Source organism: Neurospora crassa, linkage group VII (assembly GCF_000182925.2).
Source record: "Neurospora crassa OR74A linkage group VII, whole genome shotgun sequence".
Taxonomy (NCBI): Eukaryota; Fungi; Ascomycota; class Sordariomycetes; order Sordariales; family Sordariaceae; genus Neurospora; species Neurospora crassa.
This window is the reverse complement of record NC_026507.1, coordinates 2,991,556-3,004,871: the sequence shown is the minus strand read 5'-3', so window position 1 is coordinate 3,004,871 and position 13,316 is coordinate 2,991,556. Positions and strand designations below refer to the sequence as shown.

General features: G+C 50.4%; 6 protein-coding genes across 6 annotated transcripts; 1 reads left to right on the top strand and 5 right to left on the bottom strand.

Annotated features, from left to right (window-relative positions):
• Window positions 1-3,989: 3,989 nt before the first annotated feature.
• NCU02301 (hypothetical protein) lies at window positions 3,990-4,584 on the bottom strand (the record flags this gene model as incomplete). Its single annotated transcript, XM_954852.2, has 1 exon — window positions 3,990-4,584. The coding sequence occupies exon 1, from the start codon at window positions 4,563-4,565 to the stop codon at window positions 3,990-3,992; it is 576 nt and encodes a 191-aa protein (XP_959945.1). The 5' UTR covers window positions 4,566-4,584.
• Window positions 4,585-5,416: 832 nt separating this feature from the next.
• Window positions 5,417-7,249, bottom strand: NCU02302 (phosphatidylserine decarboxylase). Its single transcript, XM_954853.3, has 2 exons — window positions 6,944-7,249; window positions 5,417-6,889 (listed from the first exon to the last, which is right to left on the bottom strand). Exons 1-2 carry the CDS (start codon window positions 6,997-6,999, stop codon window positions 5,563-5,565), a joined length of 1,383 nt encoding a protein of 460 aa, XP_959946.2. The 5' UTR covers window positions 7,000-7,249; the 3' UTR covers window positions 5,417-5,562.
• Window positions 7,250-7,255: 6 nt separating this feature from the next.
• NCU02303 (hypothetical protein) lies at window positions 7,256-8,174 on the bottom strand. The gene has a single exon (XM_954854.2). It carries the CDS (start codon window positions 8,053-8,055, stop codon window positions 7,288-7,290), a length of 768 nt encoding a protein of 255 aa, XP_959947.1. The 5' UTR covers window positions 8,056-8,174; the 3' UTR covers window positions 7,256-7,287.
• A 231-nt stretch (window positions 8,175-8,405) lies between these two features.
• On the bottom strand, window positions 8,406-9,502 carry NCU02304 (hypothetical protein). Its single transcript, XM_954855.2, has 2 exons — window positions 9,072-9,502; window positions 8,406-9,009 (listed from the first exon to the last, which is right to left on the bottom strand). Exons 1-2 carry the CDS (start codon window positions 9,321-9,323, stop codon window positions 8,464-8,466), a joined length of 798 nt encoding a protein of 265 aa, XP_959948.1. The 5' UTR covers window positions 9,324-9,502; the 3' UTR covers window positions 8,406-8,463.
• A 225-nt stretch (window positions 9,503-9,727) lies between these two features.
• On the top strand, window positions 9,728-12,129 carry NCU02305 (decaprenyl-diphosphate synthase subunit 1). The gene is made up of 2 exons (XM_954856.2): window positions 9,728-11,392; window positions 11,474-12,129. The coding sequence occupies exons 1-2, from the start codon at window positions 10,205-10,207 to the stop codon at window positions 11,633-11,635; spliced, it is 1,350 nt and encodes a 449-aa protein (XP_959949.1). The 5' UTR covers window positions 9,728-10,204; the 3' UTR covers window positions 11,636-12,129.
• NCU02306 (hypothetical protein) lies at window positions 12,124-12,632 on the bottom strand (the record flags this gene model as incomplete). The annotated part of the gene is made up of 2 exons (XM_954857.1): window positions 12,124-12,193; window positions 12,421-12,632. The coding sequence occupies 2 exons, from the start codon at window positions 12,630-12,632 to the stop codon at window positions 12,124-12,126; spliced, it is 282 nt and encodes a 93-aa protein (XP_959950.1).
• Between the last annotated feature and the right edge of the window lie 684 nt (window positions 12,633-13,316).

Below are 13,316 nucleotides of genomic sequence, written 5' to 3'. Positions count from 1 at the left end.
AACAAGGGACGGAGGCCGGGGTCGGGCATGATAAATATTAATTTCATGCTTCCAGATGGCGATATCGAGGTGCACATGGCTCAACATGCCTCCATCCAGGCATAGGACGAGGGACAGCTCACCAGATGGCCTTTGTAACAGTCGACGAGAGAGACATCTGCGTGGAGGAATTTTTTTATGTCCGTACGTATGTATTCCTTTACCGATGTGGCAGACCACTGCATACAGACATGAAGCATCACTTTTGCTTGGAAGCCACGTACGCAAGTATCAAGGAAAAGAAACCCGAGGATCAACTTCGGCGGTACGCAATAGTTCTATGGGGATCCGCATTTCATGACAAATGCAAAGCTCACCGTCGTGATAGTGCAGACCAGAATTGCCTACCTGACGGACGGTTGCTTGTTTGGGCTTACTGGAAGGCATCATCATCCTTTGCGTCAAGGTCACTTGCAAAATCTGGGAACAGGCCGCATATCTAAGGGTCCATCTGGAAAACACGTTGCAAGGACGAAGAGAACATTTTACTACTCGGGGATGTAGGCAATCAAGTCTGGGACCATCAGGGAGAGAACGAAAAAAATTCAAAAAATTTCAAAATCCTTATAAAACAAACTAATTTTTATGATATGAAAGGCATCACCACGAAAGTTGTTGGGTTGCTTCGAGGCAACTGGCAACAGTGCGACGTTCACTCGAGGGTTTGGTGTAATCAACATGAATGGCACCAACGGACATCAACTTCATATCTAATATTTATTCGGGCATATCAAACGCAGGAGCCACTCAATGCATTGTTTCAGTGTATGTAGAGGTAGGTGCCTTGAATCTGCATTTCTTTTTTTTTTTTTCTATTTCGTTTCCCTCCTACAACGGCACACACTGCAACTCCATTCGTCATCGTTCCTCCCTCTGTACACTTTACTGGTAATGCACATTACAGCGCACATGAAGCAGCTGCGTCGCCTGATAAGGCAAAGGCAATGCACGACGGAGAATATATTTCCTCGCCCCAGCTATCGAGGCTTCCTTCAACTTCTTTCCATCATCACGCAAAATGGAAACCAGCACCAGCATCGATAACAGACATAAAACCACCGTGTCATCAACTTGGAAACACACCACGGAGGGCAAAGACCCAACCAAGGCAAACCAAAGACCTGACTAGACATAGACAGGACACATCACCTAATCATTTTTATTGCACGCGTGTTGCCTGCTTATTCTCACTGCTTATCGCTACTTGCCCGTACATACCTACCTCTACCGAAACCGGACACTCCTTCACCTTTTGGCCAGCAGACCTCCAGTCCAAAAATAACGACTGGCTCGTGATCCGCAGGTGGCTGGAGGCGAGCAAGTGTGGTACGAATGCACAAGTTTTACGGTGTAGGCCCATTTTCTTTCTTGTGGTATCGTGTACGATCCCATGGCGATTTAATTCCATTTTTTTTTTCCCAACGTAGATAGAGTTCTAGTGCCGATGAGATAGATATCTTGGTCTAGGAAGAATGCATTGTGGTGCTGATCCTGTTCATGGTTGCTAGCAAGTGCAGTTCTATTCCTCTGTATGAAGTCGGGAACTTCCAGTGGCAGCGGAGTAAGTAGAGGTAGTGACGGAGTTACCACTATCAGATATCGACCGGAACTCTTTCTTCGGCCCGAGCCGACTCCCATTTCAGATTTACAGCACGAATCACCGTAGGTTGACAGAATTCTTGGGCGACGAAGGCTCAAGGCCGAGGCATATGACCTCAAGGAAGTCAGCAGTCCGCTTGATGTACAGCCAAGCCATTTGTTCAAGTGTTGTCCGTATAGTAATTCTTACAGTAAACGGTGAGGTAGTCAAGGCACTTCCGGGAATGTATTCAGTTGTGCTCGTAGCAAGTCATCTACCTTCTTCCCTTTGTGTCAGCTCAAGACTGAAAGAGTCTTGATACAGGTAGTATCGTCAAGGTGCATGTTGAGTCACAAACGTATCGGATCCGCAGGTTCATCGCTCGACAAGAACTCAATATATATCTGTACCTAGCGAGCTGTATTACTCTACAAACTATGGTATGATGTGGTACATAAGTAAACTTCCAGCACCGCTCCCTCGTTAACTAGGTACCTGTATAGGTACTTTCATAAACGTTCAGTTGGAACAGTTCCTCGCGTATGTCCCTTATCACGAAGTCCGGCACCAGTACTACAAACTGAAGCGGTCCTTGAACCCAGTCAAGTGGACGGAGCAGATGGTACATGTAGAGGACAGCGAGAAATACCTACGGCGAAGATTTTGAGGTCCTACCGATGAAGGATACGAACGACACCACGACTCTACTCCAAAGGCCGCACATGCCTTGATGTATTCCCAAACTACCTACCCCAGATACCTACTTATGAGGTAAATAGAGCCCAGGATCTATGTGCCCAGGCTCAGAGCTTGCCATGACGGACAACGATGAACAAAGTCATTTTTTAGTATATCTACCTATCTCAATGACAATGCCTCGTACCTAAGTAAAGGTACCTTGCCTACCTTACTTGTCTTTACGTAGGTCAGAGGATGTTACATTTACTGTGAAGCTGTTGCTCTACGATGTTCGTGCTTGTCATTTCGGCACCGGCTGGACATAGGAAAGGTTGGTAACAACAGGACAGTTACCTAACTGAAAGTATTCGAGTGCGTTTTACCTGGCAGGCTCAACTGTCAAAGCGAAGAAAGGATTGAGATTAAATTTAAGTACGAAGGGACAGTGCTCAGGTCATAATTCGCGTTTTCTTTTCTTTTCTTTTTTTTTTTTTTTTTTTTTTTTTTTTTTTTTTTTTTTTTTTTTTTTTTTTTTTTGGTTGCATCTAACCCTAGGCAAGTTTTGGAAGTACTTGAGATCACAAAGCTGGAACCACGCGCATGTCCCGGATTCTCTTTCTTACCAGTGAATGATTTAATCTTTCCCATACTTCAAGTTTTGAAAGGCCGCTGTAAGGTATCAAGGCAATTTCGCCATGATTGTTAGGGAATGTGGACATGAAGCTAGGGGTAGGTAGATACCGCGTCAGAAGCTGTTGCTTGGGACTTGGTCTGGTTGACATGCGATGGATGGCTGGCACCAGCGTTGGTGGTACCTCTAGGTGGACTGGGTAGACGTGCTGCTTCCCCTCTGAGTTTTGGGTGCCGATGGAAATGCGAAGTCTGAGGGCAAGGGTGACCCGACAATTTGGTTCAGATGTGTTAAGTTCAACGGGCAGTAGTACATTGATGACATGACATAAGCGAGCTGAAGTGAAATGAGAGATCCTTCTTCAAGTTCACAGTTTTCGTTGGACGCATAGTAAGGTACACTACCTGTTGGAAGGAACAGGACCGGTCCATCTTATATAAAGTTACCGGACAGATGAATGCAAGGTATAACACGGGTTTACCTGGTTTTCTACGGTATTATTCTTCTATGTTCCGTTTCATGTTCGGCATTCCAGAAACTCATGGATTTTCACATTGAAGCAGAGCAAGAATCAAGTTCATGTTGTGGGCAAAGAGCAAAATTTGATTTCCGTTAACGCCAGTGTAGATGATGCTTCGCTCGATGTCTGGCAAACAACGCTTGTAGGGTATCCCATTCGAAAAAAAAAAACCATTCCGTCCCAAATGCATCTCAGTTTCCTCGCTGAAAGTCCTTGAAAGTCCCTAAAAACGCCTGATATCCAATCATCAAACCCATCACTGAAATGCTGTTGTTTTCCTCCTGATCCTCCAAGCCTGTCGTAATCGGATATGCTCAGCTCGTCAGGTTCAAACCCCCTTCGAGTCCCACTCTTCTTTCATTATATCCATTCCAAATCGCTCCCAGCAAATCCTTCTCTCCATCATGACAATTCCTTCGATAACTTCCTCCTGCATTCCTCCTGTATGCTGAAGAGCACCCATCATCAGGTTCAAACCCCCTCCGAGTTAAGCTCCTACAATTCAACACACACTTCCCGAACAACCCTGCTCTCTTCATCCTTTACCACCACCACTGAAATCCCTTCTCCTCCTCCGTCACCTCAAGCCATTCCACCGACAAAAACTTCTCTCCGCCCGGATATGCAGCTCCCAAGACCTGCACCTTCAATCCATATCCACCACCCAACCCTTCCTCCATCTTCTTGTGCCATCTGACCTTCTCTGGGTAATGGTTGCGGATCAGAAGCAATCTTTCGTTAAAGATCTCGAACTCGGGCTTCGTCATCTTGTCGATAAGGATGTCGACGATTTCTTCAGCTGAAAGCAGGCTGGCACGTGGCGCTTCGCGGTCGAGGATGTGCAGCTGTTCGTACCAGAACCGAAGGGCGTACACCTGCTGATCGTTGTAGAGGCGGTGCTTTTCGCGAATGAACTTGACAATGGCAGCAACTTCGTGCGGATCGTTGATGTTTTTGCGCATCTGCTGCTTGAGCGAGGCCATGGTTTCGGCTCTCATCATGATGGTTTCGGCTCTCATCTTTTCGATGTCGCGCTCGTTCTCGAGCTTGTTGATGTGGTTGTTGAGGTCACTTTCGACCTTGTTGATGATGTCGTTGATCTGATTGTAGTTCGACATCGTGATGATTGTTGATCACACAAAAAAAAGTCTTGAGACAACTCAAGGTAGGTAGGTAGGCTTGCGTAGAGGCTGCGCTGAATTTGTTGATCAGGCTTTGATGAACGATGTTCGAGATGAGCTGTTGAGCTGTTGTTCTGCAGTAATGGTTGCAAGGAGAGTGGGTAGGCAAGCTGGTTGTCTGAATCAAGAGTGTGTGTGATGATGATGAGAAGAGAAGAGAAGAAATCGAGCAGGAAGAAGCGGGGGAGATGAGTCTTTTATAACGTTGGAAAAGGCTCCCAGAAGCTTCCAGTGCCCTTTACCACAACGTGTCCAGTTCCATCCTGCAGCTGTTGTAATGTGAGTTTCTGGAGGAATGTACCTGTGCTGAGGTGCAGTGAATGTGGCAAATGGTCACCACCAAGGTTTCCGCTGCAGGAAACATGAGGGAATGCCCAGCTGGTGACTGTTTCCTGCGAGCATCTGTAGCCATAGCGAGCAGCGCGAGTGAGTGTTGAGACCACGCAGAGAATGTGGCCGAAGACTACAAGACGCTCAAGAACAGATAATGTCTCACGCCGACTGGGATATACGGTATGACTGCACGTGATTGGGGATAGATATGTGTACGTAGCGGTATATAGGCTCTGCCGACGGATCCGAATGAATGTAGTCCTTAGAGGTTAGCTTTACCTACCGGAGATATACGCATCACCGAAGGCTCCTCTTGAAAGGCAGGTATCTGGAGGAAAACAGGTTGCTGGCACCGACCGGCCAGATTTCAGAAGCGAAGCGAAGCAAAGATACTGTATGACTGCATCTAGTGAGTCAACGGGATCAAACAAGCCTGGCTGGCAAGCTGGGCAAAAGGACAGATTGTGCATTAACCGACATACACGCGTACGTACCATCATTGCTCTCAACCAAGAATGTTGCTTGAGCACAAGCACTTTTGCTACCCCGACTCCCTATCATAGAGATACCGAGCCACACTCTTGCAGGCACTTCCCATCCCTCACTCCTCAACAGCACACAACCTCGCCCTAACCGGTACATTCTCCTCTCTCCCGACCTTCGGGAAACCCTTCAGCTTCTTGCCCACATCCTTGTTGAATATCAAACAATGCGTTGACCCTCCAAAATGGAACGTGCCTAACTCATCTCCCTTCTCCACCCTCTGCCCCTCCTTGACCGTGATCTCGCACGAACTGACCTCGTCCATACCCACTCCAATAAACACCATCAGCCCAATCTCCTTGGCCTCCGCCTCAATATAGATGATGGCCCTCGTCGCCAACGCCGTCAAGTATCCCTGGCTCACCGTGATTCCCTTCTGCAGAATCTCGTACTCACGTGTCCTGCCCGTCCTGTCCCCCGACAGCTCGTCCGACGCATCCTCGACCGGGAAGAGGGGTACAGAGAAGTAGGTCCCGTCCTGGACAAACGCACGCTTGATAGTTCCCGACACGGGCGCGTGCCACCGGTGATACGAAAGCGGGGACAGAAAAGCTTGGTAGACGGTTCCGCCGGCAAAGTGCTCGCTGAGCGGGTCATGCGCGAGCATGTCCAGGACCGAGTACGGCTGGCCCTTGATCCAGAATTTGTCACGCAGGCGAACGTCGTGGGACAAAGCATAGGGTTTGGACTCGCACGCGTTGGCCACCACCAGATGATCCTCGGGCGAAGCGACGGGGCGGGCTTGGGGAACGAAGCGCCGGGTGAAGAAGTCGTCCCAGGATTTGTAGCCGCGTTGGGGCGCCGAGGGATCGCACTCGTACATTTCTTCGAACTTGTACGAGGTGCTGGCGGCGGCGTTGGCGACTTCCATCAGGTCTTTGCAGCTTACTTCGCCGAACCAGCCGGCGCTGTGGTCGCCGAGAACGGAGGCGGACTCCGGGGATGTGAGGTACTTGCCCCACTCGTTTAGGATCTTCTTGAGCATGCGGTTCACGTCGGGATCTAGAAAGGCAGCGTGCCCGCTGGGTGTGGCGGAGGCGTAGTCAAACATGGCGGCGAGAGGGACACCAACCAGGCCGACGCCTGCTGCGGCAGCAGTCCACTCGGGTGCCCGGCCGAAGATGTGGTTTAGCACCTGGAGCATGTGCTTGTAGTCCCGGATTTGGCTTTGGCCTGTGACGTCTGTGTTGTAAGGGGGTTTGCGAGGGACTTCATCCCACATGGAGCAGAAGTACATGCGGATGCGGGTGTTGTTCTCGATAAGATCCTCGAACTCCTTGAGAACGGGAATCAGCTCTTGCTCGCCGACCTTGTCGACGTGTTTGACATGGTGGCCGAGCCAGTGTTGGACGATGCGGTGGTCTGCGGGCAGCCATGCTCCAGGCCTGACTCTGTTAGAAATCAGCCCATCCTGTATGAAGACTTAGTTGTATGCTTACTTGTGCACCCGATACTCGTCCGGAATGTGGTGGTGGTCCCCGTGCTGGTAGACCATGTTGTCGACTTTGTAGGCGCTTGATTGTCTTAGATGACCGTGATACTATGTCCTATTGCCGAGGCCTGTCCAGCCGGAACCATCACGATCATTTTATAGTTTCCCCAAAGGTCTTGACAAACAGAAACACAGCCGAAATTCCTGGAGCAAATGATGCAACAGCCCCAGAGTGGTGATGAGCGATGAACTGTTTCTTTACAGGAGTTTCATCGCGTAGCCAACTCGACATCGACAGATCATCCAAACTCCACAGGGTGCCGCGAGATCTGACAGATATTATTGACAGATCTATTCCACTTCCTTATTTTTGCTCCGGATATAAGCCATGTGCACCCTCTTGTGGTCTTTCCGGTCTTTGTCATTGAGATGGTTGTAGAGCATACTGCATTCTTTGCAAACAATGAACTGGGGCCGGGGCTCACCAATTGCGAGGCTTAACGTGGTCTGCACCATTTCCTTTCTTGGGGCCTTGGCTGTGCGTTTCTTTTGGGTAACAAGCTGTGTCGAGATAGTTATTGCTGTCGAATCGGTCTCAGTTATAAAAGCTGAAGATGTGTTGATTGGTGTCCCATCTCTCGCTTCTGGCGTCTCGTCCCCACTTTCCTTCCTTCTTTTGCCTGCTGAACTGTCGTCAGCAGCAGCATCATCGTCAAAGGTCGGACGGGTCGTTAGTCTGCGGCGCTTTCTCTGTCCGGAGCCAGAGGGCGGTGGTGACGGAGGTGTCGATGTCAGCTCGTCGGAGGCAAGTGGTGCGGGTGTAGTCGCTTCACTGGTGCTGGGTGCGGGTGTCTTGGGCTTTGCTTTGAAGAAAGACAGGATCGAGCCGGACTTGGGCGCGTTGGGTTTCGGGCAGCATTCGACAGCGGGAGGAACGGTAGCAGCTGAGTTGGGCGGCGGTAGCTGTGGTGCTGGCGTGTCTTCGGGACTCAACTGTTGCGGCGTCGACGGTTTTGCGTCTTCTTTGGCGGCTGCGGCGGCAGACCGCCTCCCATATGTTCGGATCGGCTTTTTGCGTGGTTGCGTGGTAGGACCCGTCTCGACTGCTTCTGCCGACATTGTCGACTTGATCGCCTTGTTGTTTTTCTTCGACTACTGTTGCGATTCTGGTGTCGATTGTCGAGGTCGGGGGAGAAGAATGGCAGCTATAAGTTACCTTGTGAAAGCTTCAGTTTGTTGTTTGTGTTTACTTTCAATAAAACATTTCTGTGGTTTTGCGGTTGCGCCCCGCGTGAACTTTCCGTCTTCGCAGGGATTGGGATTGGTAAATTACAGTGAACTGCGACGCGTTGGGCACACGAGTTCACGCTGCCAAGCCATCCCCAGGTACAGCGCTCAATGACGTGGGGCTCAGCCACTTTGGATCCGCCAAAGTAAACAAACCCCCTGAATCGTCTCTTTACCATGCTCTCCACTAATAGATGAACGGATTGAATCTATCGACTGGAGCTAGAACTCAATCTACAGCTACTTTTTGCGTCTTCTTAGATTTGTGTCCTCGGCCGCAGACTCCTTATTATTGATGGCAATCAGCTTGTCTGCTGCCTCTTTGTCTTCTGGTCCAACAACCCACGTCTGCACCACTTCCTTGACCTCCTTGAAAGTCTTGTCCTTCTTCTTCGCCTGGCCGAGATGCCACACGTATCCCGAGTACAGAGCTACTTCAGCAACACCTGCGATGATACTGCCTCCCATGGTGAGGAAAATTCTAGCCGGAGTGCTCCACCAACGCGCCAAGATCCAAAGAGTAGCTGCCACGCCTAGAATGGTGACCATGAAGTTGAAGATGAGCATTAGTTGGCGGTGCACCTCGTCATACGTCACATCATCGTCGCCCATGTCTTCCTTCCGTGTAGGTCTGTTGGCTTCGGCGAATGCCCGAGCCATGCCCGTGCTTGAAGGGAATCGTTGCGAGAAGGTCTCCATGGGTGGAACGGGGTTGATCATGCGTTCATAGACGCGTTCCTCTTCTTCACGGCGAAGTCTGGCCATCAATTCTTTGTATTCATCGGACTGTTTTGGGGATTAGCTATGCCTCCCCAGCTAGTGCAGTGAGGTGAGTAATGTCCACTTACCGGCTCAGGCTTCGGCGGTGGTGGAGGCACATAAACCCTGGAACCTCTCAACAATACCTCCAGGCTGTACTCTTTATGGTGACCGGCGGCTTTGAGTAGATTTCGCAAATCCATGATTTGACCATGTGAGATGGGTGAACCAATGTCGACATCGGTTAATGACGGCTCGCCATCTCGCTGTAGTTTACTTGGGCCATCTGGAACTCTTTGTAGAGCTTCCAAGATGGAAGAGGTCACTGTGAGGAGGACCATGATAGCGTAGTATGATTTGGGTGCGTAAAGTGTGTGATATTTATGCTTGTTCTGATGTCATGGAATGATGAAACGTCGCGAGGGAGCTGTTCCTGGTGTTGTCACTCGATGAGATAAATGCAGTGGAGTCATCAGGTGCACCCAACCCCGAAAACCCCGTTTCTCCAAATTCAGGTCCCTGTACCTGGAGCTCTCACACAGCTTGGATCGATTCAAGTCGAGCTTGTCTGAAAAGAGCAAGATCCGCACCACCAGCCTCAGATCACTCACAAGTCCCCCGAGCTTCAGCCACGTGAAAGCCACAAGAAATGGGACAAATGCCCGCAATGCCAAGCTTTTGGACCTGCAGAGAGGGGCTTATCTGCTGCAGTGAGAATGGAAGGTGACGGATGATCCGAGCGCCAAATTTTTGGAGGATGGAACTTTTCGGGATCGGATGAAGAGGAGCAGTCGCCGTTGTCACGGTACAGTTGTATATTGTAAAGGTCAAGTAAGCCGCGCCCACCAGAGGGAAGACTGCTTACATACCCACCACCGTCCACCGACCGCCGACCACCACACCCACCTCTTCGCCATCCGGATGGTTGGACTGAGCCTCCTCCGAATTCCATAGTGCCACCACACGACCACAGAAAAAAAGTCCATCTACTGCTCAACCCGTGACCCGTCACACCCGGCGACAAGCAAAGCGAGAGCTGTTTTTTTTATTTACTTTCACAACCGACTTCCTGCCACCACCCGATCGGTCCTCAACAACCCCACGACAGTCGCATCCCAGCTCCGAATACACCCTTACATGCAAGAGACACTTGCCAGCTAAACAGTCAACAGTCAATTGGTCCTTCTCGGCAAGAAGGACGTGCGCGGGAAACACGGGAAACATGCAGCTCCGGACGGGAGCGGCTTCGGTGGTTCGGACGGGTCTTGGTCTTACACAGTCGAGATGTGCCGTACAAAGCCTTACAGCAGTGCCCCTCGAGCGGAGGATACGGCAGTCCAAGGCCTTCTACCACAACACCAAGAAGAACGACTCGGCATGGGCTGCTGCTGTCTCGGTGGCCGGCAACATTGTCAACAATGCCGTGACCAAGGCCATCAAGGGCACCGACGGTCTGCCCACCATTGACCCTCTCCGTCTTGTCGCCGGCGAGATGAAGTTCCTAACAGGCAACATCCGCAAGCTCCTGGGCTCTGGCCACCCCTCGCTCGACCGCGCCGCCAAGTACTACACACAGGCCGAGGGCAAGCATGTGCGCCCATTAATCGTCCTTCTCATGTCTCGCGCCACCGCTTTGTGCCCCAAGGCTCCTCAAAGGCAACAATCGACTCTCCAGGCCTCGGCCGCCATTGATACCTCGATCTCGCCTCTCAACATCCTCTCCGACTTCAACCCTTCTGACGCCACTCCCGTCTCCATTCCCGCAGATACCGACATCCTCCCTTCCCAGCGACGACTTGCCGAGATCACCGAGCTGATCCATACCGCCTCGCTTCTTCACGACGATGTCATCGATCACTCCGAGTCCCGCCGCGGCGCTCCCTCCGCCAACCTCGAATTCGGAAACAAGATGGCCGTCCTGGCTGGTGACTTCCTTCTTGGCAGAGCCTCCGTCGCCCTTGCCCGCCTCCGCCACGCCGAAGTCGTCGAGCTTCTTGCTACCGTCATTGCCAACCTTGTCGAGGGCGAGTTCATGCAGCTCAAGAACACGGCTCGCGACGAAAAGAACCCCAAATGGTCCGAGGAGACTCTCACCTACTACCTCCAAAAGACCTACCTCAAGACCGCTTCCCTGATCAGCAAGAGCTGTCGCGCGTCTGCGCTGCTGGGCGGCGCTGATGCGGCGACGGTGGATGCTGCCTACTTGTATGGCAAGAACCTCGGCTTGGCCTTCCAGCTGGTCGACGACATGCTGGACTACACTCGCAGTGAGAAAGAGTTGGGCAAGCCTGCCGGTGCTGATCTTGAGCTGGGCCTGGCGACTGCCCCTCTACTGTTTGCCTGGAAGACGATGCCGGAGCTTGGTCCGTTGGTTGGCAGGAAATTTGAGAAGGAGGGTGATGCTGCTAGGGTATGTTTCTCCTGCTCTGCTAGCTGTTCGATCTCTCTCTCACACACACACTCACACAAATGCTAACATCGTTATGAACAGGCAAGAGAGTTGGTTCTCCAGAGTAACGGCATCGAGCAGACCCGTGCTCTCGCCCAGGATTACGCCGAAAAGGCCATCGAGGCCATCAGCGGGTTCCCAGACAGTGAAGCCAAGGATGGCCTAATAGAAATGGCCGTCAAGACGCTAAAGCGCAACAAGTAAAGCACCACCAAAAAGCAAACAAGAAAAGGGCGACTAACGGCGGTTATTGTGACACCTCCTGAACGATAAAAAAAAATCAGATGGAGAAATGCATACATATGCTACTATGTAGTAGCCCCTGGGTAGAGTGGCACAAGAGTCGAGATCAAGCATAGAGTAGAGGTAGGTAGCCACATAGGTATGTTTGGCTATGGATGTACAGCAACAAAATATGTGGCTACGGGTGTACAAGCACAGGGGGAAAAAAAGGGAAAACGGGAAAGACAAAAAGGGGCCGGCATGACTACCATAGCTAAAGCAGAAGGCTTTTTTTTTGTGGACGTGGATGTGGTTTTGGGCGGACGACACATACGCGGCATACATACATGTACTATCATCATCATCATCTTCTATGATTTTATAAGGGCGCATTTGCGGGAGCAATGGGAAAGATGAATGGGATTGTTGTAAGAAGGAACCTTTGATTCAGCTCAATACCATGCGGGTTTTCAAGGCATCTTGACTATCGGGTCTGCCGCGTGAACTTTGAAACGGGTCGTATTCCAGTTGGGGATTGATCTGCAACAGTTGATTTTATGGTTATCACCTTGGGTGATGTACATTAGGCTAACCATTCCCTCCTTCCATATCCTCCTCCATTACCCACGTTCGATTCGAACCTCATCTTCTTTCTCTCTTCTACCTAGAGGTATCCTGCCCACTAGGTACAACTTTTTTTTTCTCCTTTCTTTTTTTTCAAACAGCTGCAAACTTTCTTTAACCCCCGATAACGCCTTGACCACTACTTCCCCTCTGAGGTGTGGCTGTCGGAATTCTCGATATCTGCGCCGGCGCCGATGTGAGGAGGTGTGGAGGGAGGAGTATTGTACGGCTGGATAACGGGAGTCATCGTGATGATGACGGTCCCGGTGGCGGTTTCGGTCATAGTGACTTGGTAGCTCGATGCAATGTTCTGTGGGATTATGGAGATGGTGATCCCGGGCTGGTTGGCGCTCATTGTAATAGTCTTTTTTTTGGTGCTTTTATAGGTAGCACTATGTACCAAGTATCCAAGCGGTTGTGGTGGTGGTAGGTACCTTGGGTATGGAGGAGGACTGTGGAAAGTTTGTTAGATTTATATATATATCTAGGCGTATGTAGTGTAGGTGGGTGAGGGACGAAGACTGCCCTGGATGATCAACTTCGCAAGAAGAGACAGGGGAACTGGCGTACTTTTGTATTTGCGCTTTTACGGGTTGAATGAGGTGTTCATTACCTCTCCAGGTGTTCTGGGTAATGGTAGGAGTTTGATATTGTCGTTGAAGATTGCTGTTACTGATGTCGGTATGGGTGTTTTCCGGTTAGAGGCTGTCAGTGATGGCTGATCGTTTGTCAACTCTCTGCAAAATTGGTGACAAATGGGTCAGAAGGTGAGTTGTTTGGTCGAAGTTGGACTTTCTGCTGATTAAGATGATAATGGTGATGATGATGATGATGATGATGAGAGAAAGAGTAAAACTGCATCAGAGAAATGGAGAGGGAGGGATCTTATACTCGGGACAAACAGCAATTTTCGCTACCGGGGCGAAACTAAGGTTATGGTCAGGTTCAAACACGACCCTTCACCATCCTGTATATGAGCCAGGTCTGAACAAGACTTTTAACCACCCGTCATTGGACCATTCAGTCTTTCTTGTCCGAG